The sequence below is a fragment of the Elephantulus edwardii genome, unplaced genomic scaffold (assembly GCF_000299155.1).
Source record: "Elephantulus edwardii isolate Elephantulus edwardi_28Jun2011 unplaced genomic scaffold, EleEdw1.0 scaffold00141, whole genome shotgun sequence".
NCBI lineage: Eukaryota > Metazoa > Chordata > Mammalia > Macroscelidea > Macroscelididae > Elephantulus > Elephantulus edwardii.
This window is the reverse complement of record NW_006399891.1, coordinates 7,504,287-7,528,057: the sequence shown is the minus strand read 5'-3', so window position 1 is coordinate 7,528,057 and position 23,771 is coordinate 7,504,287. Positions and strand designations below refer to the sequence as shown.

The 23,771-nt window shown below is 39.3% G+C and overlaps 1 protein-coding gene across 1 annotated transcript in view; it reads right to left on the bottom strand.

Annotated features, from left to right (window-relative positions):
* Positions 1–23,771, bottom strand: part of DDX31 (DEAD (Asp-Glu-Ala-Asp) box polypeptide 31) — a 104,938-nt gene that overhangs the window by 52,626 nt on the left and 28,541 nt on the right. The window contains exons 8-16 of the mRNA XM_006894436.1: positions 23,627–23,668; positions 22,057–22,121; positions 20,809–20,928; positions 20,571–20,677; positions 18,340–18,575; positions 15,986–16,162; positions 13,175–13,234; positions 2,954–3,004; positions 1,171–1,310 (exon numbers count right to left, since the gene is read on the bottom strand). Of these exons, the coding sequence (XP_006894498.1) occupies positions 1,171–1,310; positions 2,954–3,004; positions 13,175–13,234; positions 15,986–16,162; positions 18,340–18,575; positions 20,571–20,677; positions 20,809–20,928; positions 22,057–22,121; positions 23,627–23,668 (998 nt within the window). The remainder of the gene's footprint in view (positions 1–1,170; positions 1,311–2,953; positions 3,005–13,174; positions 13,235–15,985; positions 16,163–18,339; positions 18,576–20,570; positions 20,678–20,808; positions 20,929–22,056; positions 22,122–23,626; positions 23,669–23,771) is intronic.

The following is a 23,771-nucleotide window of genomic DNA, read 5'->3' as shown; positions in this document are numbered from 1 at the left end:
CTATACTAACAACCTTGAAAGAATTCTGAGCAGTCTTCTGAGAGTAAGAACACGAGCTCTGCAAGTGGAAGTGGAGGCTAGCACAGACGACTACTCCAAGTGGTGGGCTGTACTCAGTCCTGTGGGCCCTTCCATTTCAGGCCTTCCTACCTTCTCATTGGATGTTTCAGTTCAGACGTCTGTTACAATGATGTTTCCAGGTTCTATTTTAGGAAAACTGTATATTTTTAGAAGTTCAGTATTAGAAGTCATGTTTAGGGTGCTAGAGATTTTAGAAAAAACATGGCAACGCAAATCCATTTCTGGAGTCAAGGCAAATTACTTTTATTTCATTAAACCTGCTCCAGGCCAGGAAAAGATGTTGTTCATGCTTTGCTCTGCCTTTCCTAGGTGAGACACAACGAACTCTGGTGGTGTGGTGTGTTATATGAAGTGCTGCTAAATGAAAGGTCAGTGGTTTGAATCCAGCAGCCACTTTAAGGGGAACATTTGGGTAGTCTCCTATCACAAAGATTTAGAGCCTGAGAAATCTCATGGAGGGGTGCAGAGAATTGAAATGACAGTGGTGGGGATATGTATCTGTAAGGATTTGGCTAAGCTTCTGTATATCCTGTGGCACTCAGTTCAGTCAACTGACTCAGGTTAGACTTTGGGGCATTGCTCAGGGGGGAAATGTGAGGTGCTATTTGGTTGGGTGTATACAATGACGGGAAAGCACTGGCTGCAAGTACTACGTATTTCAATCACCCCTGAATTATTTTTTCTCTGGTTTATTTCCCTGAGGGAGAAAGTGGGTAGTATTAATGTTTTAAGGGGAAAATCAACTTTAAAGATATAAAATGTTAATTGCAAGGAATAAAAATTATGAATAAAGAAGGTCTTCATGAAATTGGCTGTGAAGGTTGTAAACGAAGTGAGTAAAATGAAACAGAGACCTCTGTCTCAAAGAAGAAGGATTGTTCTGTGACTCAGCCTGGCAATGCAATGGGAATTGTCATTTGCTGATGGCATTAAGGGTTTTAGTTTTTGCCACTGGCTATTCTGGGACTCATTTAGGGATCACAAGGGTTAATGGCTCTTCGTCAGCTTACAAGGCCCAACCACTGTAAAAAGCGACAGAAAGTTAATTAGGTGAGATCAGCCGAAAGCCCGTTCAGGTTTCTGACTCACTTGATTTTGTGAGAAGCCAACGAGTTGACATATTCTGCCTCCGAAGGAGCCAAAATGAGCAGGCTGCTCCCATGGCAGCCAATCCGGGCAGTTCTTCCAATCCGGTGGATGTATTCTGCAGGTGAAGATGGAGCGTTGTACTAAAAAGGGTAACAAAAATGAAGGCATTCACAGATCAAGGGATTGCCATTAATTGGAAGTGCAATACCCCTCACCTGCCTCCAGGTATCCCAAGAATTAAATCCTGGTGCTATGGTTACCCTAAGACAATCACAAGAAGAAGTCACTCAACCCTGAAACTTCTGGCTTCATTGGAAATAACAAGGCTCTGACATGCAAACATGAATAGTAGCCAATTTTCAGGTAAACGAGACATCTTCTTGTCCCAATAACTCCTTTTTAATTTTATTTCTCCACAGGTCTCTTCATTTTCCTATCTGCATCTTTTCATTGAGTTGACTGGGCCAGGACGGTAGGCTGGTGGGACTAAATTTTTCTACGATGACCACATGACCTTGGCCTACTTTCTTGGTAGACAAAAGCAGTGGGAATGAGGCAAAAGAGGACAATGAACAATGTCAGGATAAAGGCGGCAATTACGAAGGTCATCTCTGCCACTGGGCCACCACCTAGCTGCGGTGACGCTCAATCCCAAGTGAGCTGAGTTGCAATGCAGCTGAGAGGCAGGGACATGCCTGCTTCCATGGAGAATATTCCTGACTCAGGGAAAATGACAGACACTGTAACTCAACAGAATGAATTATGCACAATATTTTATGACATCTATGACAATAATTTTATCATCATTAGAGCTAATTGTATACAAACACACACACACACACACACACCCCACCCACCTCCCCTCATTTATGCCTTTGCTGCTACATGAATCAAAGATCAGAGGGCCAAGCTAGACATAATATATGGAAAGCAAGGTATATTAAACTAGTAGCCACAATATAAGGTCACTCTAAATGACTAAATGATCAATATTGTGAATCTGGCCTGTCATATATTAAAATTCTCCTTTCCTTCTTGTTTTAGTTTGTTCTTTTACCAGTGGGAAGGAAGAAAAAATAGTTCTAAAGTAATAGTAGTGTGTGATGAGCACTTCAGGTTTAAAAAACAAAAACTAAACCAACCAATAAATCCCAGTGACAGGTATGCAGTTCCATTAAAATGTGAATAAACCATGACTCATGTAAACAGGGCACATGTCCTCTGGCCCCCACACAGAAGGGCGTTAAAAATACCATTCAGCAGACTAACGAAAATAAAAACAAAACTAAAACCACTAGACTCAAGTGTTAACACCAGTACCCTCTGGCAAAGCATCTAGAGGCTAGAGGTATGTGTAAGATGCTGTCAGGAACTTAATTGATCCCTGCAGGTCAATGTACAGGGACACAGCTCTCAGGACAGCTGAGCCATCTCCTTCTGGACACAATGAAGCCTCCCAGGGGCCTGGGTAACTCCCATTATTTTCAGATTGTTGAAACTTTCACTTGTGACATGCATTAGTCTGGAAACGAGAGCCTGCCACCTCCCTTACATGACTGCACATTCTGCTGTTGTGCCGCAGCGCAGTTAGGTGGGCTAGGGAATGGAAGGATGTCAGGAGAATTGTGCAGATTAGGCTGGTTACTGCCTGTTACCAGGGTAAAACCCAAAAAGGTGATTGTAATTATTCTACTTAAAGCCAAAGCATCTACTTATGATCATATATTTCTGCCTTGAGCTCACACTTTAGCAACCTAAAAAAATAAAATAAAATAAAAAATACCTGAACAATCCATGTGACTTGAGGGAGATCTAAGCCTCGAGCTGCAACATCCTTCAAAACAGAAAGAAGACAATTTAGGATTGTTTCTAAACTATGGATCCTTTGATAATCTAATGAAAACTACGGGTTCACTTTCTGCGTGCCCACATATACGCACACACAGAATTTTACATACAACTTCGTGGAGAAGGGGAAAGCAGTAAGGAACCCACTGAAGAGACAGTCTACGTGGAAAGGATATAATTCACAGACTAGAGAAGCTTTCATCTTTGGAAAGGTCTCATACCCTGGAGAGAGCTCTGGTAGGTAAGGAAGTACGGTGTTCATGAAAAGGTGCACAATTCAAATCCACCAGCTGCTCCTCAGGAGAAAGATGGACAATCTCCTTCTGTGCAATTTACAGCTTCTGAAAACCCATTAGAGGGTCAGCTATGTGTCAGTTCCAACTCAAAGGCATATAACAACAATCTATCCAAGAACTTAAATAGTTATCACTAGTGTGTCATATAAGAATTCTGAACATTTCTAGTATGCTTTACTACTTTAATATTTTATTTGAAAAACTACTTAATGACTATATTCATGGATTATTGTTCCAAATCCATTGTCTATCAATAATGGCTTAAAAAAATCACATGGCCTTGAGGAATACTTGAAAGAGATGATCCTTCAAGGTTTTCGGTGGTAGAGGTAAGCTGCAAAGTATTTACTGAGGAATTTGTTGATTAGTTCATACCCTGTCCCTTCTGACAGCTAAATCAGAATGCAGGCCAAACCCCATTAATCTCTTCAGTCAATATTTACTAAATACATAGTACTCACCAGACATTAGGCTGAGCATTTTACCTACATTTCCTCAACTAATTCTCAAAATAACTATAAAATAGCTAATATTACCTCTCAGTTGACAAATGAGAAAACCAAGGTTCAGAAAGAGGAAATAATTTAACTCGGGACACACAGCTATGAGGTGGAGATAATCCTCAACCGCAGGCCTATTTTACTTTTCAAAAGTATTGTAGAACACTGTGTTCTGCCATTAAAAACCCCCAATACTGCTATGTTTCTTATACACTGATGATGGGAATGTAAATTGGTACAAACCTTTATAGAGGGGAATTTGGTAATATCCTGCACTTGCCCTTTAACTCATTGGTAAGAAATACATCCTTCTAGAAATCCAACCCAAAGATGTACTTTGGACAAAAATACAAAATGAAACATGCATAACAGAATTCATTCCAGCCTTTTTTGCAATTGCAAGTTTGGAAAGAATCCCAATATTCATCAGTAGATGATAAATTGAGTAAAATATGTAATATTCCATATAATAAAGTAATGAGCATTTCCTTGTTCTGATAGAGAGCGATCCCCTAGGTTGTTTTAGGTGTGGACAGTATGCTTTTGTGTGAAAAATGGAGATAATACAAATATATTTCTATAGTTCAAAGTGAAAAAATTATGTGTTAAATCTCAAAGTTTATAAAAATAGTTACTTATCGAGAGAAGGAGTCACCCTGGGGGCAAAGTTCACAAAATTTTGGCAACTAATTGATAAGTCAGCAGTTTGAATCCATCAGAGGCTCCACTGTGGCAGTCTCCTGTGAAGATTTCCAGCCTTGGAAACCCAACTCTGGCTCGCTAGAGTAGCTGGAATCAACCTGACGGCAGTGAGTTTGGTTTTCACAGACAGGGATAAGCGCTGGTGGCACAGTGGTCAAAATACTCAGTTGCTAGCCTTGCTAATCAAAACTCAGAGATGAGAAGATCTGCTGTTAGGGATCTCTCCAAAGCACTAAATAACACAGATGTCAGTTTGAAGACCAAGGTTCACCTGATCCAGTTCATGGCTTTTTCAATTACTTGCTATGTATCTGAAAATGGAATGAATAGAAGTGATAGAAGAAGGGGGGGGGGAATCAGAGATGAGAACCCACTAGCTTCTCTAAGAGAGAACGATGTGACAGTTTGCTTCTGTAAAGGTTATAAACCTTGGAAATCCTGCGGGGCAATTTTACTCTGCAGTGTTTTGAAGAGCTGAGACCAACTCACTGACAGCGGGTTTGACTTGAGTACAGAGGGTGGGAGAGAACAGGGAAGGACAGCGACAGAAGTTAGATTTCCCTTGTTTTGTTGATGTGTGCTGTCAAGCTGGAACAGACTCATAGCGGACTTTCCAGTAGGTTTTCAGAGGCAAGAAATAGCACAGGGGGATAGCTTTCTCCTGTGGAGCTGCTGGTGGATCTGAACTGCATGCCCTTGAGTTGGCAGCTCAACCCCTTGCCGACTAGGTCATCAGACCTCCCTAGATTTGCTTTGTTGTTGTTGTGTACTGTAGAGATGGAACCAACCCATAGTTGACCCTCCAACAGGTTTTCAGAGGCTGTTCATCGCATGAGAGGAGACTGCACATCCTTCTCCCATAGAGCAGGTGGTGGCCTTGAACCACGTGCCTTCAGGATTGCAGCATAGCTTCTTGCCAGTAGGCCACCAGAGCTCCCTTAGATTTCCCTTAATGAACTTTTATTACTGTGTCCATGTATAAGTCTTGACATAATTAAAAACAAAATTAAATTTTAAAAATTCTATTTATACTAGTAACACACACACACACACACACACACACACGGAGCTCTCTGGTGGCTTAATGGTAAGGAATTGTAATGCTAACCCAAAGGCATACAGTTCAAATCTGTGGGAAAAAGATGGGCAATCTCCTCTCGTGTAATTTACTGCCTCTGAAAACCGGCTGGAAGACTAGTTTAAGTTGAATCCAACTTGATGGGACATAACAACAACAACAACAAAATAATAATACATATGCACATGTTGTTGTTAAGTGCCAAAGAGATGAGTATGATGCATAACAACCCTATAAACAACAGATCTGAACCCTGTCCTATCCTGTGCGATCTTCACCATCTCTGATATACTTGAACCCATTGCTGCAGTCATATATACCCACAAGTATATATAATTAGTTAATTATAACAATTCACCCCACAAGGAGAGAAAGAGAGGCAGTCTTGTGAGTATAACAAGAGTATACTGTAGGCTGAAAATCAGGAAAGACGTGTGCCTAGCTTGTATGCTTTTACCATACTAATTCAATCTGTATGCAGAGCAAATAATCTGAGAAACTGGACTGTATGAAGAACTCAGCACCAGGATTAGAGACGATGCATTAATAACCTGTGATATGCAAGTAATATAACCTTGCTTAAAGGTAACAAAGTTGACTCAAATAATTTACTGATGAAGATCAAAAACACTAGTTTTCAAAATGAGTTGTACTTTGACATAAGGAAAACAAAAATCCTCACAACCTCATGATAAATGGAGATAAAAATGAAAGTTGTCAAGGATTTCCTTTTCACTTGGATATACAAGCAATGCTCACTGAAGCAGCAGTCAAGAAATCAAAGCATGCAAATACCCTGTTTCCCAAAATCTTTTGCTCAATTGTTTCAGCATCTATTGATGCTCTTTGTCAGTGTCAGTGGACAAAACAATGACTTTCTAGTCTATTTTTCCCTTCCATTTAACTGGTTTTTCTCTGGAAAGGGTGCACTCCCAAATTTCTTTTACAAAAGTATTACTAAGGGTTCACAGTGAATAGAGAAAAAGAGGAAAAAGCTATACAAAATTCCACAAGGGTTCTATAAGTATGCACAATTTCATTCCTTCCATCCTCTAGGGGGCACGAGTATACACTGGCCTGTCACTCCTGTGACCCATCCAGAAAGACCACTAAAGGTAGTCAGGATTTGTCTGCTTTTATTGACTACACTTGAGATAAGGCTGGTTTTTCTTTGAGTGGTGGCAAAATTGCACTAAATGTGTAGCAGAAGTTTAACGTACTAAAAGCATGTCAACCCCCATGAAATATTTCCAGACAGCTTCCACATGCCCTGAAAAGCTGAAGGCTGATGTTCCAGAGTTGATGCCTTTGAGAACACAATTTAGAGTTCGGTGCTATCTAAAGGGGAGCAAGAATTGCTTTCTATACTAACCACGAAAGATGTCTTTAGAAAAACTGACGTGTTCTTAAATCTGCTAAGCTCTTGTTAAGAAATGACTTATTTTATTTAAGGGCTTTGCAGAGTAGGAGGTGCATGTAGACAATGGGCTGCCTGAGCTTTACAGACAGGTTTTGTAAAAAATTTAATGCTCATCAATTTAGTAAATTCAACCAAGAAATAGATAAAACTCTAAAATCGCATGTGGCATTCATGAAACTCACTCCGCACAAACACACTGAAACCAGGAGATACAAAGAATTCTAGCAGCCCCTGCTGGGATTGTTTAAGGTTCTGTTTTCCACACAGGATGGGGAGATGAGAGACAATCTCTGCCCTTGCTTCCTGTGCTGGCAGAGGGTAACCAACAGCCCACCACTGCCAATTCCTCGTATTCTCTCCGCTCCAAAGTAATCCAGCTGATTCTTCAAATACGTCCATTCTCAGTCTAGGATATCATATAGAATGGGGGGAAAGGAATAATATTCCTGCTCTAGGAAGAGAAAGAACTGGATTGTCCACTTTAATGTCACTTTACTATTCAAGCAATCTGGAAAAATCAACTCAGTTCTCAAAGCCTTAGTTTATCTACTTATAAAATGGCCATAAGATCTGCTCTATTTATCTCACAGCATTGTGAAGCTCAAATGAGATAGTGTAACAAAAAGTGTTTTGTATAAAGCTAGGTACAGGTAACCCTTGACTTTAATCAGTTTTGACACCATTTTTTCATTATTACTGCTTTTCATGGTCAGGACCTTTATAAATCTGATCTTTGTATCTGATCTGCAAGTGAACATTAGAAAAAGATGGTCATAAGTGCAGCTGGTTGTAACTCAAAATATATTTTAAGTTGGGTGAATCTGCATCACATTGCATGATAAATAAAACTTGGTAAGTAGTAATCAGGCAGTGATTTAAATACCTCTTCAATCGCTTCCTGCATTGTACCCCATTCACTGAGCCTGAGTAGAGTACCACAGAGAAGCAGGAGACCATTCTTTCTAGAATGCTGTTAGCCAGCTGCACCATATCAACTGTAAACTGTGACCAGTATGAAGATTCAGCAAAGACTTCAAGGCTCACCCCACCCTTAGAACTCAGATACTGCCCAACTTCTCTCCTTCAACCTAATTAGGGCAAAAGAATCACTAAAATCAGTTCTGAAAGAGACTCAATGGTGAAACCTTGAAGGCCTTAGGTTTGACAATTGGCTGCCTCCATGAGACCTAGGAGTACAGATGGAAGGCAGCTTGCTCAGGTGCCAGCCTGTCAGTTGGATTAAAATGACTCATTTATTTACCCAAGAACCTCACAAAGTGCTTTTACTAACAAGGAGAGGGGGCCTGCCGGCTCTCTGAGCAAGGGACGCAGCAAACTCGCCTCTGACGCCTTCCTGGCCTGCCAAAAGTCATTATTGCCGTGTGTGGAAAGCCATCAGCAGGGTACAGGCCCCCGTTGTCCGGGTGACAGATTGGGCTGCGTAATCAGAGGAGGAAGGAGAGAGTGCAGAAGCTGTCAGAGGCTAGAGATCTTGGCTGGAGTCGCCAAAAAACTGGCAACATGAGTTAGCGTAACTGAGTAAACAGCAAACAATCTCCAAATGATCTTCCCATTAAAACAAATGGAATAAAATGGAAAAGAGAAACTTTACCTAAAAAGTGAATGTACATCCCAGACATAAGTGAGAAAGCCTAAATTTATTTGGGCCATGAGCTGACATTCTTCTGACTCTGAAGGCCTCCTCTCCTTTGTCTCCTTAGCTTCCTGGCACGGTGCAAATTCCCCAGGAGGAGAGGAAATTAAGAACTGCACAGACATAACAGTGTGCTTGAAGCAGGAAAGAGAGAAGGAAGGTGAAGAGAGAGCAGCATAGGAGATTCTGGTATCATCTGAAAAAGAAGTGGGTTCCAGCAGTTAAGAAGGTGTATTCCAATGGCTAATTAATCAGCAAGACCTGGGCAGAACTGGAAATCTCTCTGTTCTCCAGGGGAAAGGTTACAGTATCTCATTTACATAGGGACAATCAGAGAGAGCACAGGTATCAACAGTCTTTGTTAGCCTTAAATCCAGAGGGGAGGGGAGGAGGTTGGGCAGGGAGAAAAGTGCAACAATGAGTGAATGGAAATCCAAAGTCTGTGTAAACTCTTATTAAAATTAGTAATAATACTAATAAAAAGAAGAATTGTAGGTTAAAAAAATAAAGTAAGAGAAGGCAGGAAAAAAAAATCCAGAGGTAGTTTGAAAATACCATTTTCCAGTCACTAGGTATAATTTATCAGTTTATAAATATAAAAATGGTATTATAAAACCTGCTCCCTTCCTTCAGCTTAGCATGAGTCCCTCACTACAAGTAAGAGAAAATTATTATGTTTTAGATAATCTAAGGTCTTAGCTTATTCCTCAGATTTCTTCATTTCTTTTGGGAAAATGGGCTTTGAACTTTCAAATTATTTCCAAATGCTAACACCGACGGGACAGCTTTTCCCTAGACCTAATTTTCCAGGACACACAAAATTGTGTTTTAGATGTGAGATGACTTTTCATTTTTCACAAACTAGTATATTCTGCTTCAGTCATTTTAATATTGCCTCCACTTCACTGTGTATTTTTAACCTCTACATCATCTCTTTAAGGTTAAGCATTTATTCCCACAGTAAACAAATCTCTCTATGAGGTTCAGATAGAGTTGCATAAAATTAAGAAAGGTCCTTCTTTTAAGATGCTTACAGGATGAACAAAACCACATGTACATCCTTAACTGTTACTACCAACAGAAAAGACGAAGAAATCAGGGAGGATAACAGGAGGAGGAGGAAAATATCTAACTATAAGAAAAACTCCAACAAACAAACCACAAACCACCACCAAATTCCTAATTATAGGCTTTTGTGTAGTTACACTATAATTCCCAGATTTTCCTATAGATGCTCAATCACCCAGACTTGTTAATAGGACTTTAGAATTATAAATTAAAATGGCAAAAGGTATAGTATAAAGTGGGAAAAGTCCCCACACAACAATTAACAACATGACTCCTCTTTATCAAAAGAAGCCAGTTCTCCATCTGCCTTGTCCTGACGTGGCCCTCGTTCCTCATTAACACTAAGGAGGCTCCTGGAGAGCATTCAGATAGCCTGGCAAGCAACAGGCTGCTTAAAAGGATGCAGAGTGACAATACCTCCCCCCTAACCCAGGCATGATCTATTACAGCATGTCTGATGTGCCCCGCGGCTCTCAGACTCCAGAAGCGTCAGGTTGAAGAAAACAAATATGGCAGAAATAGCAGGAACACTGAGAGAGTGAATGAATAACTTCTCATCACTGGGGACCAGCACTCACATCTTGGCTTAGAAATGGAGAGAAGTGAGCTCCCACCAGCTCTTTGCCAGTACAGCTCACTGCAGAGTAAAGAAAAGGCAAAGAGTGTGGCAGAGAATCAGCGCACTGGAAATGACCTAGCTATGCAAATGAACATGAAGACACGCGAGTTTTAAACAAATCAGACTGCGGACAGCTTGAGATGCAGCACCTAGGACTCTGTGTGTGTGGTGTCCTTTGCCAAGTCGATGACCTTCTTTGTCTCACTGATATCAATTGCATGCAGGAACTAGGAAGACAGAACAAGAAAAGAACACGCTTTTGACTCTACTGAGAAATTACATTTCAAAAGAATGGTCTTTTGTTCCAGGTAGACACACACACACACTGAACTTCATATATAGCAGTGTTCTTTGAGATTCACAGCTTTCCTACATTCATAAAACATTTGCATGCTAGGAGACTTGACAATTTCCCAAAGATAAAAACTAGCATTTTAAGGGTCAATGATAAAAGAGTTTGTCCTTATTCTTCACCCAAACTCCAAAGATTCCTGCTGCTTTCTGGTTCAATATAGACAATCTACAACACTCATTCTTCAGACAACGCCATACAATGAAAAAGTAAAATTCCCAATGAGCAAGCACATGAACCTTCCTCAGGTTTTAGAAAGACACAGACATGATTCTAAGAACTGAGTCTCTTGGACTCCATCTCTCCAACCATTCAACTCAAAGACACCATCTGCTTAGAGGCTACTCTGCCAGATTAACTCAAAACTGGCGGCCGTGGAGTTAATTCTGACTCACAGCAGCCCTTCACCAGGTTTTCACGGCTGTAAATTGCAGTGGGAAGAGACTGTCCATGTTTCTCCCTTAGATGTGAAGTCTCTGGTTTAGCAGTGAAACTCACTATAGATTTCGTCACCAGGTTCCCTCTGTGCTGGATATTGATGAACAAAACATAGCCCCTGTCCTAGGGCTTATGATGTGAGGGAAAGAAATCTAGACTGAGTGTGATGAGTATTACAAAGAAGAGGGCAGGGAGTGCCTAACAAGGAGAAACTTAACCCTCTCCATTAAGGCTCTTGAGTTTCACTTCGCTGAAGTAAAATTTAAGCTGCTATATAAGCAGCAGTTAGTTAAAGTCAGTAATATTCCAGGAACAAGGCATAACACTTACCAAGAATCCACTGTCAGAAAACCTAAGAGTGGTACACTCGAGGAACTCAAAGAGGGGCCTGTTTGGCTGAAGGGAGGAGTGACAGGGAAAGGTGAGTGGAAGGTAAGGGTCAAAAAGCAGCAAATATTATTGGACGTAAGGATTTCTGACAAATTTTTGACCAGAGATTATTTAATCTTCATTTTAGACTAGATATTAAGTGTGATTTTAGTAGCATCTGACTTTTAACATGGCTTTTTAAGACTTAGATCCCCTGCTGTGGAAGTGACTGACTCGCCACTGCATTTGCATGGCTGTAAACTACCTGGAGGGAGACTGTACTGCTAATGGGTTTGAACCACCAGAGAGGGTGCCACCTTGGAGTTAGCAGCACAACCACCTACACACTGTTGCAACGTGTTTTCAAGTGGGAACTGACTCACAGCTGACCAACCTAGTGAGTTTTCAGAGGCTGCCCATCTCTCTTCTAAAGACATGAACTGCCTGTCTTTGGGCTGGCAGTACTACTTCTTACCACAAGGCCATCACAGTTCCCTTCCTTATGCACTACATCACAGTTAAAGATTATTTTAGATAAAAACAGAAGCATCTGACTTACAAAATGGTTTTCTAAAGGGAAGGGCCATTTGATCAGACAAAAAGTCTTGAGAGGCAAGTATTCCAGTAGTAACTGGACTCACATCTGACTGGAGTTCTCAGGAAGTCAGAAAAGCCTGTTTGCCACGCCTTTGAGGCTCAGTGCTGTGACAAGCAGGTTGCTCGGTTGCCCTTATGTTCATCCAGACACATGCATGTATAAGAAACACAGCAGACCTTACTCACAGACTGTAAATAAAATAATTTAGGAAGAAATCAGTCTCTATTCTAGGTTAAAAACAGAACACAGACCAGAATTGCCTTAAAAAGTTATTGCACTAAGTTCTGCCTAGACAGCTCTAAAAATATCTAGATAGCTCTACCCAGCATTTGCTCACTTTATTTACTAAATTTATAGTGCACTTTCATTTCTGTATAAACAAGGACTTCTTGAATAACCAGGTGGGGATTAGTTACATGCTCCAAGATGGCAATCTTGGGAAAGAACAACAACTATGGAAAAGTAAATCTCCAGAGGGAGGGAAAGTGTAGAAGGTATGAGCTTTCAATCTTGAAAGAGCACTAGAGATGTGCATGAAAAAGGTCAGGTGCTGTGCTGGAGGAGGCAGCTAGCCAAGACTGCAAAGATTGAGGCCAAATTAACTGGCCCTGAAAATTATAGGGCAAATGGCGGTTTTAGACAATAGCAAATAAAATCTGCCCAAGTGCATTTATTTTTCTTTAAGAAAAGGTGAGCACAGGCAAGTACAGTCATTTTGTCGTGAAAAGAATTTCTCAGCTCTAATTACTCCCGATAGCTGTAATTTACAAGTTTTTGGTGGGTAGAAATCGTTAAGATTCACACATTTTCAGACCAACAGCTGTCACTATTAGTGAGCAAATTGCAAAGTCTTCTGCATGGTGGCAGTTAGTTATGTGGGGCATAATCTGGGGACAAACCAGAAGTGCAAAGATACCAGCAATAGCAGGAGGCCCCTAGGACTTCTGCCCGTGTGGGGCTGGCCATGGGGCAAACTATCAAGAAGGAAAAATTACTACTATCATCACAGAATTACTTTAACTTGAGTTTTCTCCTTCACAGGAAGAAGAGAATGATACATACCGTACTAAGAAGGACACCTGTTTTGGAATGCGAAAATTCCTGAAACACTGCTGTTCGTTCCTACAAAGACACACACACACACACACACAAAGGTTCTTTTAATTCAGAGAGAAAATTCAGTCTAACAGGCTTTCCTATAAGTGGTCTAAACTACCAACTTTAATTTTTATCTTCTTTCCCAAAAGCTAATAAAGATCAGAAAATTATAAAAATGAAACATTTTAATTATAGAATTCAGGTCAAAGGAAAAAAATAATTAAAGCACAGCACCACTTGATGTTTCTGAGTCTCCTTTCAATGAACAATATATCAAACACATGGCTGTACTTTGTGTATGTGTTCAAAAAATGACATCATACTATTTAAAGAATTAACATGCTTTTCTCACATCATAATAATGTGAGAATCTTCTCACACCAATAACTAACTAGCACATTATCTCTGGTAGCTATGTACTATTCAGTTGAGTGGCTGTATCACCATTTATATGTCAATGACCTATTATTGGCAATTGAAATGGTCTTCAGAATTTTACTACTACAAACAGTGCTATGATAAATGTATTTGCAGAGAAATCATTATATACATTCCTAAATTCCTTCCTGATTATTCCTCCTTGGGTAAATTCTTAAAAGCAGACTTGGCTGGATCAAAGAGTACGTATGCAGACTTATAAGGCTTCTTGCACAAACTTACAAAGTTTTCTAATTTTTTTTCCAATGAAATTTTTTATTTTAAATGTGATTTTTAACAAAAGCTTACACATTTTATTTCACAGAATTCCAAAGAGTTGAGACTTGATTATATTTATTGGTCAGCAGCAAATAAAAAGAAAACAAAGTCAAATTACCAAAAACTTATAAAAAATAAAAAGTGCAAAGGCTCTCCTTCTCCTGCAGCTCAATGATTAAGCTGTTTCAGTGTACCTTGCTTCTGTTTTTCACATGCATGCCATTTTGTCACATCAATGGAACCCCAAGGTAATAAAGACAAAAATAACCACCAGTCACTGCTTATTTAACATGTATCAGATAATGGTCTGAAGCCCCTTCCTTGTACTTATCTAATTCTTATAACATCCTATGGGTAGGTACTATCATCATCCCCATTTTCCAGCTGAGGAAACTGTGACATCAAGAGATTAAGTACCTTGCTAAGGAAACATAGTTATTAAAGGGGTGCATTGACATTGGAAACTAGGGCACTGTGTGCCAGAGCTGGTGCTCATCCCTTTAAAAAACACAACAGCATCTGCCACTATGAGGAATCAAAGTATTCCTGAAAATAGAGAAACCAACAAGGGCATGCAACATTTGCTGAGCAGTAACCACAAACCAAGTCTCGTGTATGTGCTTTATCCAAATTAACCCGCTGAATATCTACAATCACCTATGAAATACTGTAGTTGCCTTCTCTTTAGCGATCTGAGAACTGAAACACAGAGTGATTAAATACTTAACTAAAGTTACACAGTCAGGAAATGGCATAGCCAGAACTAAAACCCAAGCAGTCTTACCCCTAAAGCTCAGTTGTAAACACCACCTTAGACACGTGCCCTGTTATACTGTGACAGAGTGGGATTCCTGTAGCTAAAGTAAAACTAATTTAACTGGAGAATCTTCCTATGATCCATTCAGATTCCTAGATTCTTCAGAGTCCTTATCTAGCTCCTTCATTATTTATAGACGACCTACCTTTCACAATGCCTATGGTGAAAAGACCTGAAAACGAATAAATAGAAGGAATAACAGAATAAAATTAACAAGAAATTCTGTATAATCCAGAGCTGAAGAAGCTGTGCCTGCCCTTGAGTGACCTTGGGCAAGTGTCCTTTTCTGAGTTTCCATTTTCTTAGTTATTAAAATAAGAAAAAAATTTTAAAAAAGAGAGGATGGACTTGAGGGTTTTTAATGTTCTCTTTCAGATCTAAAAATTCCGAGTTTTAAACTCATTCTGGTCAGTGTATGTTTAAGCACTTACTTCAATTTCTGATTTTCTTTCATCCTAATTTTCTAAGCTTGCTGATAACCTCTCTTCTAGGACAAGATGGCTCCTATTTGCAAACCCGGCTCCTCCTTTCTTTCACAATTCCTGTGAGGACACCAAGCCACATACTCTGCCCTGACTCTAAATGGATGGTCTAGTTAAGAGTAGTGGACTGAGAGTTATGCAGTGAAGTACCTAAAATACTAAAATATTATACCTTACATGAACAAAAATCTTACTTTGTGCCAAGTCAGAACTGAAGCCCTGAAGCCTCTTGGTACACAGTACCCTCTCCCAACCCAAAATGTAAGAGCGAAAGCTCTGTATCTTGTTGACAATGACAGCAGTCATGCTCAGCAGTACCATATGGGATCCACAATTTAGCTCCATTAATGCTCTTAATTTGAAGACATCAAGCCCTAATTACACACTGGGTACTAAAAAGGCAAAACCCTTCCCTGGTGCCAGCTACTTAGTGGTACTCTGTTGCCTTAACAGCTGGTTGAGGTAGACTCAGGCCAAGCTGGGCCTGTGAGCGCTCTCAGGTGGAAGAGGCCAGCAAGTGGGGATGAGGCTCAGCTCCCAACGAAAAAAACCAAGTGGGGAACAATAGATACACCTCTTGCCCATATCAGTGCAGCTATGTGATCCATTTTTAGTAACAGCAGGTTGTCCATTTTATGTTATTTTCTCTGAAGCCCGGTGAATTTTCGAGGGACACACATTACACTGACCCTGGAGAGTAAGTTTAACAAGTCTGGGCCTTCGTTCCCTTTTCCACTCCGAAGGCTACTTCACCACATGGTGAGAGGCAGTAGTGCTCACCTCCTGTTCCATGTTGCCATGCAGCCGTAGGAATTTTAATCGCATGGAGGCAGATGGTAACTGCCCTGATGCTGGGGCCCCCGAGCTGCTCAGCAGGGTCTGGAGGAAGAGGTTGTAGTGGAACTCCACCAGCTCACAACTTGAGAAAAAGATGATCATCTTCTGGTCTTTTTCAAACTACAGCAACATAAAGAAAGGGAACACACACAAATACAACTGTTAAAAGCTAGTAAGTTTTTAAGATTAGTGATAATACAAAGAGTATCTCTAAAATATGTAGTAACATTGGCCTTGATTTGGAAACAGAAATGACCAGCGACTCTAATTTTAAAATAAAAACATAACACAACAAAAGACATCTATGTGTCACTCAACAAAGAATGTAGGAAAATGACTTCGCTATAACCTTGAACAGGTTTTTCTTATTTGTAGGATATAAATATACTTTAGAATGAGGGTCTTCATTTGTTCTGTTCCTCCCACTGGTTCAGGACTCACCACATACAGCACTACTCAGTGGGGCTCAGCAGACATGACAAATCTTAAGGCTACATTCCTAAGTCTTTCTACTGACTATTCTTCCATATACCAGAGGAAATGATCAAAAGAAGCTACTAAATAAATACAAAAATTTTATGTTGTTGTTGTCACTGAGTTGAGTATGACCCATAGTGACTCTACTACAACAGATCTGAACCCTGTCCTATCCTTTGCCATCCTTACATTTCCTGACACATTAGAGAAAATTAAATAAGTCCATGACAACCAGAATATCATCATGAATTTAGTCTATCTGAATTTCAAAATCATCTTAAGAATAGGTTTGAAACATTGAACACCAATGATTATAGACGACATGAGCTATGGGATGATATCAAGGAATCTATCATCCATGAAGAAAGCAAAAGGTTATTACAAAGACAGTGGAGAAAGAAAAAAACTGAAATGGATTCTCAGAAGAGACTAAAAATTACATGAAAGCATCAAGAAACCAAAACAAAGGGAAAACATGCCAAAGTAAAAGAGCTGAACAGAAGATTTCAAAGGGCGGCTAGGGAGGACAAAGCAAAGTATTATAAGGGAATGTGCAGAGAACTGGAATTGGAGAACAAAAATGGAAGAACTCATTCTGCATCTGTCAACCTGAAAGAACAAAAAAAAATTTAAGCCTCGAGTTGCAGTACTGAAAGATGCTATGGTCAATATATTGAATGACCCAGAAAACATCAAAAGAAGATGGAGGGAATACCTAGAATTACTGTACCAAAAAGAACTGACTGACACTGAAAAATTTCAGAAAGTACCATATGAGCAAGAGCCAATGGTAATGAAGGACGAAGTGGAAGCTGAATTGAAGGCTCTGGCAAAAAATAAGGCCCCAGAAATAGGATGGCATACCAACTGATTTATTTCAATTAACAGAGACAGCCCTGGATGTTCTTACTAGTTTATGCCAGAAAACTTGGAGGACGGCTGTCTGGCTAATGGATTGGAAGAGGTCCGTATTTGTTCCTATTCCCAAGAAAGGAGATCTAACAAAACTGGAAGCTTTAAAACAGTATATCACATGCAAGGAAAATACTGATGAAGATCATTAAAAAACGGCTAGAATGAACTGCCAGATTATCAAGCAGGACTTAGAAGAGGCCATGATACCACGGATATCATTGCTGATGTCAGATGGATCCTGGCTGAAAGTCAAGACTATAAGAATGTCTGTTTATGCTTTATTGACTATGCAAAGGTACTTGACTGTTTGGATCATAACACGTTATAGCTAACGTTGAGAAGAATGAGAATTCCAGAGAACTTAATTGTGCTCATATGAAACTTAGACCAGGAGGCTGTTGTGTGAACAGAACAAAGGAACACTACATACTTTAAAATTAATAAGGGTTGTATTTGCTCTATTCAGTCTGTATGCTGAGTAAATTATTTGAGAAGCTGGACTCTATGAAGAGAAATGTGGCATCAAATTCATCAATAACCTGTGTAATTCAGATGACACAATCTTGCTTGCTGAAAGTGAGAACTTGAAGACTTGTTGCCGAAGATCAAATACTATGATCCTTTTAAAAAACATGAATGCAAGTTCTTATATTTATCTGACACCCAACATATTTTTATCACCTATAATGTTGTAATATTAATCTCAGCAAATTCATTTATAGCAAATTTCAAGGTGACTATAATGGTTATGCATGACTTCTGATTGTATATTATAATCCCAGAACCACTGAAAGGGTATCTTTTTTTTTTTCTTTCTTGTGTTTAAACTAACCACTGTTGGTACCTGATATAAATAAAACCAGTCTTTCTTCATGACTCAAGACAGGTTTAGTCCACAGTTGTACCTTGCATTTCTGAAGAATGAAGGCTGCTAGGCAGACAAGCCTCAGTTTGCTGGGAACGATTGTCACATGCTGGTCAAGACTCTCTGGTATCGCGAAGCTGTCCGACTTATCACTAGTTTGTGGATGAGAAACTTCCTGTGCTGCTTTGTCCTTCACATTGCACTGATCATGGCTCTCATCCAGGACAGAAATACTGACCGGATTGTGCAAACTGATATTAGCTAGCCAAGTTACACCTGTGATGGAATTAAAAAGGATAAACACAATGTGAAACTGGTCACACAGGCATGCCGCCACACACTCAGGTGTACGAAGAAACTCTCAGAAGCACTCACATGGCAGCACTGAACTGTCCTATTATTCATCTGGTATGGCAGACTCTCTGGTTTTTTTGTACTACCTAACAATTTATCCACACTTTTATCCAGTATTTTCTAAACCCTCGTTGACGGGAAATCAACTCAAAAGGACAGTAACAGAGCTTGACCTATTACCTTTCCTGAAAGAATTCTAGATCAAGTAAGCTGTAAAAATTTGGGATTAAAAATATTCATAGGCTTCTACCATAGTTTTCAGAACTTTTACTGCATTAATGTGCTCCACGAATCTGTAAGATTTCCTCAAATGTCTTAAAGTCTTCTTTTTATACATTCTCTCTCAAAATAAATGTAACTTACAACTTTGAGAATTGCTGGTGCATGATGATATAATGGCATTTTGCATTTGCATATAATACTGTGTCCTAGCAAACCAAAGAGAACACATGAACATAAATACGGTTTTATGACTGGTCTAATGCACTGACTATATAGGTGATTCTGGTAGACTGTGATCCAGTCTTCCCATGCCTTGTATTGTTGCTGTGTGCTCTCAAGTTGGAACCAAACTAGAGCTGACCCTCTAGTAGGTTTGCACAGGCAGTAAAGCACATGAGAAGAGACTGCCCATTTTCATCCTGCTTCCATGACTTAGTGGTCCCATTTATAAAAGAGAGCTAAAAATATCTATTTTGGGATGATTGAAGACAGAAATGAGTTGAAAAGTTTTCTTTTTTTCTTTCTTTAAGAGAAAGTAGACCCATCAACAAACGAATGGATAGAGAATCTGTGGTATATTCACACAATGGAATACTACGCTGCATTGAAAAACAAAGAACTCATGCAATATTATTAAAAATGGGTGACCCTGGAGGACACTACGCTGAGTGAAGTATCTCAGTCACAAAAGGACAAATACTGCATGGTACACTGTTATAGAATGGGACTGACATCAGGGTTGGGGTAAGACTGAGAAAAACTGGATAAATTATGTATACTGCATTGAAACAGATGAGGGAGAGAATAATTTAAAAGAGATCTATGATAGGGTATTATGGTTACTACAAGTCCAGAATTAAGGTTGCAAAGTGGAGTGTACTTGGGGTGGTGGGAGGGGTGCAGGGGGATTGTATACCAAAGAAAGAATTCTTCTTTTACTTTTCAAAGAGAGGAGTGAACTGGTGGGGGAGGAGGGGAGGAGAGAGGGCTGGGCAGGGAGAAAAGTGCAACAATGGATGAATGGAAATCTAAAATCTCTGTAAATGTTCATTAAAATTAATAAAATAAAATAAAAAAAGAGAAAGTAGAGTGATTACACTATAAAATGTACTAGAATAAGATAGTATCAACTTCAGAATAAAGGAGAATTCTTCGTGGGTTGCAACCAATGAACTACGAGGTCAGTAGAGGCCAGTTGTGTTTATTTCTCTACACCAACAAGTGCACCATTAACACTCTCCTGAGCCAGAACTGACTTGATGGCAGTAGTTCCTGTTTCCTGAGATGATTCTTAGTGCCCTGAGGAATACAGCAGAGTCTTGGATGACTGGAAAAGAGGCTAGGAATGCAAGATGCATAGTTTGAAAGAATATATAAAAAATGTTGCCCTGGGCAAGCTCTGGTGGCCTAGTGGCAGGAAACTGCACTGCAATCCCAGAGGTGCGCAGTTCAAATCCACCAGATGCTCTGCTGAAGAAGGAGGAACAATCACCTCCTGTACCAGTCAGATCCAATTTGATGGTACACACATAAAAAGAATAAATAAATAAATAAAAATTATTAAAAAAAAAAGTTGCCCTGGACACTTTGCTCGCCATTCTCTATACTCAGAATCACAGCTGTCAAACAATGTAGCTTGTGACAAAGTCCTACTTCTTCCTCACAAAGAAGTCCCTATCACTTTTCTCAACCCACCTTCAGTGAGTGTTGCTGACAGCAAGACATTCTGTCGTTTCTCACATTCTGCATTTATAGCATTGAGTATCACTGTGACGTCCTTTTCAAAACCCAAATCCAAGATTCTGTGGTTTCAAGAGAAGGAATTTTAATTTATGAGAGGAATTAAATGTGATATTAAGGGGTTAGAAAAGTTGAAATAAAGACAATGGAAACAGTCTTGTTCTTCAAATTTCCAAACTTCGACAAGTCTCACCTGTCTGCTTCATCCAAAATCAGCCATTGTAGCCGACTGAAATGAATGTTCTTTGTAGATTTTATATGATCTACCAGACGTCCAGGAGTTGAGATAAGGATATTTATTCCTTTGCGGAGTCTATTTAAAATTATACATTATAAAAGAAAGCAAATCAAATACAGTTGCATCAGTAAAAAACATAAGAAAAAGATATGGGAGAAGATTCATGTATAGCACAAACATGTCACTGCTTACAATCATTACAAAACATAAGAACAAATAGATAAAAAGATATATTTGTTTTAAAATTTATACGTTAAAAACATATTTTAGCAAGTCCTCTGTAGTTTCCCTTAATCAAATAATATTAAGATCTGAAATAATATAAAAATCACAAGTTTTAACAATGTGAAAGAAACCATAATTATATAACACAACACTCTTCCTAGTTATTTTGATTCCTTTCACAGTTTTGAGATTAATCATACAATTATGTTCCTAAGTATATAACCTAATTCTTTGTCTGGCTCAAGCTATGGAATCTTGAGTTGCTTCACATGTATTTGAAAGTTGGACAATGAATAAAGAAGTTTGAAGTTCTGACACCTTTAAACCATGATGTTCCTAAATCTATCTTGGAAGAAGTACAAGCAGGCTGCTCCTTAGAGGCAAGGATGGTGAAACTTTGTTTTAAGTACTTTGAGTATATTATGATCAGGAGCGGCCAGTCTTTGTAAACAGACATCAGGCTTAGAAAAGTAGATGTTCAGTGAAAGAAAGACTCAATGAAGTGGACTGATGTAATGTCTGCAACAATGGGCTTAAGTGTGCTAGAGACTGTGGACAGCCAGGATTAGATATGGTTTCAATCTGAGATTCACAGGGTCACTATAAATTGGAGTCGACTTGACATCACCAAACAACAATAGCAGCATGCTCATTCTCTGATCCACAGATCCTTTCTAGAACATTCTAGACAGATGATCAATCATCCAGCTGGTTCTTGAAGGTTTCTATGTCAGAAAACCTCCTATCATCCAGGCTGGTGTGCTCTATTTACTAGAACATTTCTTCTTACATGAAACTCTTTTTGTAACTTGCATAATGTTCACAAATGACTGCTTTCCACTGATTCTATTGTATCCTTACACATGCCACTAATTAGTGCAGCCTGAGAAAAGGGCTTCTCAAAGTTTCAAAGAAAAGAAGTATTATTAAATGGGAAGGGCACGACAGACAGGCTTGGGAGAACAAAACTCTTCCCACCTGGCCTTTTCTGATTTTCTCTTCTCTCCACCCATCAACACTCCAGGTACAATCCAGGTAAATGGCTACAAAAGGCAACAGAAAATGTCAACGTAAAGCCCCTTTACTGAAAACAGTGGGACAAATTACAAAGCATTTTTCCTTAAATAAGAGATGATCCAGGCTTCACAATGCATGAGATTTATTGTGCAGACACACTTTCAGGTTACTATCAGAAGAAACTTAAATTACATCTATACAACTTTTACCACTGAACTATTTACAACAGAAGAATATGACTTTTATTTTTTAAATAAAATTAGCTTCTTTGTCTTTCACCACATAGTCTGCATTAAAAACTTAATTTACCAAATCTATTCCACTCTTTATTGGTTAAGACAAATGTCAAAGAGAACTCTTTTCCACTCTACCTTTTGAAAGCAGAAAGTAGATCAGTGTTAAATCTAATTTGGTGACCTGGCAGATTCTGATTTTCAAACTTTCATTCTTAAATCCTACTTGTGGCTTTTAAAATGGCTTTCTGCTGTATCACTTTGTCCTGTAACTATGTCTTTTGCTTGAGGCTTATTGATGGCTATGATTGGTAGTACCTGGAAGCACTAGTAATCTAGCTAAGCTAGCTATCCATCATTAGCAGGGTTGACAGTACTGCTGCTCTACTATTCATTACCACAGAGATGGTCCCAATTTACTGCAATCTTGCATTGGATTTCCAAGGATGTAAACTGCATTGGGAGGAAAACACTCATCTTTTTCCCACAGAGCCACTGGGGGATCTGAACTGTCAGCGATGCAGTCTTTGGGTCAGCTGTACAAATGGCTCTGACTATGACACTAGAGCGCCTTCAGTAAGGTTTAGATTAATAAGACATTAAAAACTTGTGCTGGACAACTCTATTAGAACCATTTTCCCAGCAGCATCTGCTCACTTCATATCTCTGTATAACATTTTAACATTCTTGGAATATTTCAAACTTTTCATTAATAAAATTATACACCAAATAGACTACCCAAAATCTACTGCTCTCTAGACAGTGTGAGTCTAGCTCATGGAGACCTTCCATTGGGTTCCCAAGTGTGTAAATCTCTATTGATGACGGTTTCATCTTTCTCTGCGGAGCAGCTGATGGAGTAGGACTTAAGACCTTTGCAGTTAGCACCCCAACAACACATAATAAACCCTGCCATCAGGATCTAACAGAGTATCTAACTCATTGCCATCAAATATATTCTGCCTCACAGTAATGTTCCAAAAGGGTTTTGAGGCTGTACATCTTTACAGGAAGAAATTGCCTATTTTTCTCCCACAGAGCATTTAGTGGACTCAAATCACTGATCTTTCAGTTAGCAGAACAATATGTAACACACAACACCAACAGAGCCCCTTTTGATAGGCTGCTGAATAATGTAAACATAACATTTAAATGCACTGAGGACCCAGAAGATCATCTGACTTGCTTTATTGCAGAGGTCTGGAACCTAATCCAGAGTATTGCTGGGATGTGCCTTTATTCCTCCTTCCTGAAAATGTCAGAATTAAAAATATAACTTAACTCATGACTTATCTCACCTTAAGCAGTTTCTGGACAGTGTCAAAGCTCTGTAAAGCTAACTGTAAAAGATAATAAAAGTTAAGATATCATGAGTAATTGTGTTTTACAAAGACAACATGAAGTGATTACAAGTCAAATTGAGACCTTAAAAACATTATGGCG